General features: G+C 41.0%; 1 protein-coding gene across 1 annotated transcript; it reads left to right on the forward strand.

Annotated features, from left to right (window-relative positions):
* The first annotated feature begins 1,408 nt into the window (after window positions 1–1,408).
* Window positions 1,409–2,349, forward strand: LOC129669275 (olfactory receptor 52E5-like). Its single transcript, XM_055597438.1, is given in 2 exon segments — window positions 1,409–2,162; window positions 2,165–2,349. Coding segments are annotated over 2 exon segments (939 nt in total).
* Window positions 2,350–5,350: the final 3,001 nt, after the last annotated feature.

Here is a 5,350-nt window from a genome sequence, read left to right on the forward strand (position 1 = left end):
TATACACAAAAGAAATCTTCATGGCAACAGGTCATCCACCATAGATGGTGGCTTTTTCTTCTTATACATTTCCACTTGTCTTTTTAGATGACACCAAATACCAGTTAGTCATGGTGGCAGGAGAAAGTAATTTCATGGCCAAAATAGGGGTTTAAGTGAGGTTAATGACAAATTTAAACTGAACTTTATATCATATTACTTTAAAATTTGAACTAAAATGTATGCCTCTCCAGAGCTAATACTTTAGAAATGTCTGGCTACCACCTGTGGCCTAGAGTCTAACACAAAATTCACCCTCTGCGGTTTATAGGTAAGCAATAGGCTAATTTGCTCACACCCATTACTTCATGTTACAAACTTCATCCACACCATGGAACAGTAATGACTCAGACCACAAAACAAGATGACGGATTTGGATTTAGACTATGGAATGGAATTAAAGAGTTCACCGCTGAACTGTTTTTTCAGCCAGATAGCCAATAGCTAATTTAGAAATACCGTCACGTACGGTATCACAAAAACTAGACACAGTGGAAGCAAGTAACTGCTCTTCATAGCGCTCCATCTTAAAAAAAAAAAAAAAAAGATTCTGACATTAGTTACCACTTTACAATAGCACGAAGCAACTGTCTATTTACATAATGTACCATAAAGGTTAAAAGACCATGAATCACAAAGTCTGAATAAACTTGTATCTAGTGCTGATTGCGCAATGATCATAATATCAGTGTGCAACAGGATTTTACATTTAAGAGGGAGCATTGTTTTACGGAATTGTGTGACAGTCTCCAGTTGTCTCTAAATTTCTTAATTCCATTCCAAAGCCCGAATCCAAACCACTACGCATCTATCTCAGCCCCATCCTACTGGCTTTCCACCCGTACATACACCAACTCCTCTTCTGCTTTGCAAGAAATGTACCATTCCCCTCCACGACCCGTCTCCCCGTCTCCCCATCTCCCCAGTCCACTGACATGATGTAGACTGTACATGCACACAGGCAGAGTGCGGTCAGGGAAGGAAGGAGAAAGGAAGGGATGGAGGGCAGGAAGGACTCCATACCAGTTACATATATTATAATCTGGTTAGCTCATGTAATTGTCAATAAACAGTTGTTAAGTTAATGTGCACACGTTCCTCCTTTAAAGCTAAAGAGACAAAAGACAGAATTATATGTTTGTTGTAAATCTGAAAGTCTTCTACATGGTTTTCTATGAATGTGAGGCAAAGTTTTTGAAGCTACAGTATCTCCTATTCCCTTTGTAGGTCTCAAGTGCTGTATTATGGAATTAAAGAATGGGTCTTCCGGTTCTGAAAGAACTACACAGCATACCATGAAAGGGGCTAGGGTACCTCAGTGGAAGCCAGGAAACTGCAAGGAATGCATCTGTGATCAGTTCCCACTAAGATGCTTCATTCCAACAGGACACAGTTCCACCCACCCTCCTTCCTCCTGATAGGGATCCCAGGGCTGGAAGGTGAACATCTGTGGCTCGGCTTTCCCTTCTTTGCAGTGTATCTAATAGCTGTCTTGGGGAACATCATCATCTTATTTGTGATCCATACCGAACGCAGCCTCCACCAACCCATGTTCTACTTCCTGGCCATGTTGGCATGCACTGACTTGGGCTTATCCACAGCCACCATCCCCAAGATGCTGGGCATTTTCTGGTTCAATCTCAGGGAGATTGTGTTTGGGGCCTGCATTACTCAGATGTATACCATCCACATATGCACCGGCCTGGAATCTGTGGTGCTGACGGTTATGGCCATAGATCGCTATATCGCTATCTGTAACCCACTGAGGTACAGCATGATCCTCACCAACAAGGTGATAGCTATTCTGTGTGTAGTCATCATAGTCAGGACTGTGGTGTTTGTGACTCCATTCATATTTCTTATCTTGAGGTTGCCTTTCTGTGGTGTTCGGCTTGTACCCCACACCTACTGTGAGCACATGGGTTTGGCAAAGCTAGCATGTGCCAGTATCAGGGTCAATGTTATTTATGGACTAGTTGCTTTCTCAGTGGGATATATTGACCTGTCTGTGATTGGATTTTCCTACATCCGGATTCTCCAAGCAGTCTTCCGCCTTCCATCTTGGGACGCTCGGCTTAAGGCACTTAGCACATGCGGCTCCCATGTCACTGTCATGTTGGCCTTTACCCGCCAGCTCTCTTCTCATTCATGACACACCGCTTTGGCCACGACATCCCTCATTACATCCACATACTTCTAGCCAATCTGTATGTTGTCGTTCCTCCTGTCTTGAACCCTGTTGTCTATGGAGTCAGGACAAAACAGATAAGGGAGAGAGTACTACGCATGCTTAACCCAAAAATCCACTGAAATTTGCTCCAAGATATTCCTTAACAGTCCAATAAGAAAATAATGACATAATGACATCCAGTCGGAAGCAAACACTAGAAACACATTTTATTACATTTCTGCAGGACAGAAGGGATCAGAACAACAATAAATTGTGGGAAAACCACCCTCCTTCTCTCTTCTCTTCCCTTGCCTCTCCTCAAGTCCACATTCTTTATATTCTAATTTGACTTCAGAAGGATTATGATCAAGGCTCTATGTCTGGAGTGTCTACTCTACACACTGAGAACAATGATCTTCAGATCACTCTGAAAGGTCACCTGTGTGAAGTTCTTTAGAGATCCCAGTGATGCTCTGAGAAGGTAATCTGGATGCTCACAGGAAGGACCGGGAGACAGATAGCAGTTGGAGAAAAGAATAGAAAGTGACGTGAATAGAGGGAAGGGTGTAGGAAAAAGGTGAAGGGATTTTTAAAACTACAAAACAAAGGCCAGGGACCCTGTAACCAGCACATGGCTCTTAACCTGAAATTTCAGTTTCAATGGCTTTTTGTACACAAATAAGAACAACTCAACAACAATGTCAATGAACATGTTAACGTGGAAGTGGGGATGTTCACAGGGTCCCACCCCTAGACAAAGAACTGGTGACTTTTAGAAGGAAAATTAGCCTCTCCGAGGAATCAGCTCTCTTATTAACTGCTTCATGCAAAATGCTCAAAGTCACATTCAAAGGCAGAGAATGACAGAAACACAGCCCTAGTGTCCTCTCTGGACATGGCTGACAATATCACCTACAAACTTTCCTTCCAATGGTTTCTAGTGCACTTTTCTAGAAAATACTAAAGAATTAGATGTATAATAGCTCAGCTTTCTCCCCGGATCAGTGAGTGTGATGTTTTTGTAAGTCAAACATCAAAACCCAAATCACAAGGAAAATTAGAGGCAGTGGGAAAGAATTAATATTCAAATAAAGAAATGAGTTCTTTCCCCCAGCATGCCACTGAATATCCTCTTATTACCATGGGCCCCTGCCTCTCCTGGCATTAGCGGTTTCAAGCCATTCCCCAAATCCTACTTCTGCCAAGGTATCCCTACTGCCAAGATCTTTAGCTTTGACTTTGAATGTTGGTGAATTCCCACTTTATGGCCACATGGTCTCAGATTAAATGAACAACTTTCCTCCAAAGCCCTGGAAGCTGACCATATTTTCACACACAAAAAATACATAATAAATAGTTGTGACAAGGATGGTTTTCATATTTGAATAAGGCTCTATATCATCTGTGTCATCAATATGTTGTCTTATGCTGGGATGACAGGCTCCAGACAGGTATGTGTGGTACCTTTGAGAAAACCCTGAGCACCACAGCCAAGTTGCACATTAGCCAGGTTATCGTGTTCATCTGTACCAAGCTAAAAATATTAAACATTTTGTTGAGGCCCGGTGGAGAGCCAAGCTAGGGTTCCTTTGCTCCCAGAAGATATATGATCACTAAGTTTAATATGGATAAGTCATGGTAACTGAAAAACTACTCATCCCTGATGGCTGTGGGGCCAAATATGTGTCCAATCATAGTCCCCTGGACAAGTCCCCAGTCCCACATTCCCAAGAACATCCACTGTGCTCTCTTATATTTCATCAAATCATGTTAAGTAGTAAATCTCACATTGAGTCTACCAAGAAAGAGAGAGAGAAAGAGGAGGAAGGAAGGAAGGAAGGAAGGAAGGAAGGAAGGAAGGAAGGAAGGAAGGAAGGAAAAAAGGAAGATGGGAAAGTACACACGTTTTGGAAGAATAATTGTAATAGGGTAATTTTAATATATTTAATTTTAAAATATTCAATTCATATTTAAATCAACATGTACCTTCAAGCATTCAAAACTATTTACTGAAAGTCATTTTGTGACCAACAAATTACCAGAAAATGAAACTCTAAGATAAAAAATAGTTTCCCTTTACTCAAGAAGAGCACAGTCTAATGGCTAAGGCAGAAACTTGAAAATCAAGTACATTACAATACAATAAAAATTAGTTAAAGCCCATAAATAAGCTATTTTGGAAGCCCTAAATTAAAGAGATATTGTTTTGTTAGAAGGTACTAGAAAACTAAGCACAAGAGTGGTCGAATGAAGAGATTGGATAATTCAGGAGAATATGGCCAGAAAACTATCTGGCCATGGACCAGAGCATAAAAGCATGAACACCTTCTGCTCATTTGTGGACTAGGAAGTATGAGTCCAAGAGACTTCCTTGTCCTAACTAATGAAACTCCATGCTTGCAATCACGTGAGACAAACTTTAAAATTACTGTGTCTCCCACTTTTCTCATAATGAAACCTGCCCCTTCGTCATATCCTCTCTGCCTTAGAATCCCACTTTTGATGTCTTCCATTCTTGTTTTCTGTCACAAAATCATCTCATCTCCATTTGGATTATTGCAGTGTCCTACTGGGAGAGGGAGGAAGCTTTTGCTGTAGCCCCTTTTACTTTCCTGTAGTGTAGTTCAATATAGTCACCAGAGCAGCTATTTCAAACCGTGCGAGGACGGTTATATGTCCAATATGCTTTGCTGCACAATTCGCTCATAACAGAAAGAAAATGCTAACAATGGCTGACCAGCCTGACTGGTCTGTCCCCTCCTCCAAACACTATCTAAGCCACCTCCTTTACCACTTGTCAAAAACCCTAACTTCATTTTCTCTTCTATGACTTGTCATTCATTGTTACCTCTCAGCAAGTAGCTCTTTGTCCACTAGCTCTTCTTGATTGCAATATTTAAAATGATATAAACTTTACTCTGAAACATAAAATTATCCCATCATAGTCCCTTTTAAACTGTGCTACATGGCATTTACTACTAGTTAATAACCACGGATTCAAGCAATTTTATTTTTAATTAAATTTTTATTTTTTATTAATTACAGTTTATTTACTTTGTATCCCAGTTGTAGCTCCCTCCCTCATTCCTTCCCAATCCCACCCTCCCTCCATCATCTCCTCCCGGCTCCTCTCTAAGTCCA

Source organism: Psammomys obesus, unplaced genomic scaffold (assembly GCF_907164565.1).
Source record: "Psammomys obesus unplaced genomic scaffold, mPsaObe1.curated_primary_1811, whole genome shotgun sequence".
Taxonomy (NCBI): Eukaryota; Metazoa; Chordata; class Mammalia; order Rodentia; family Muridae; genus Psammomys; species Psammomys obesus.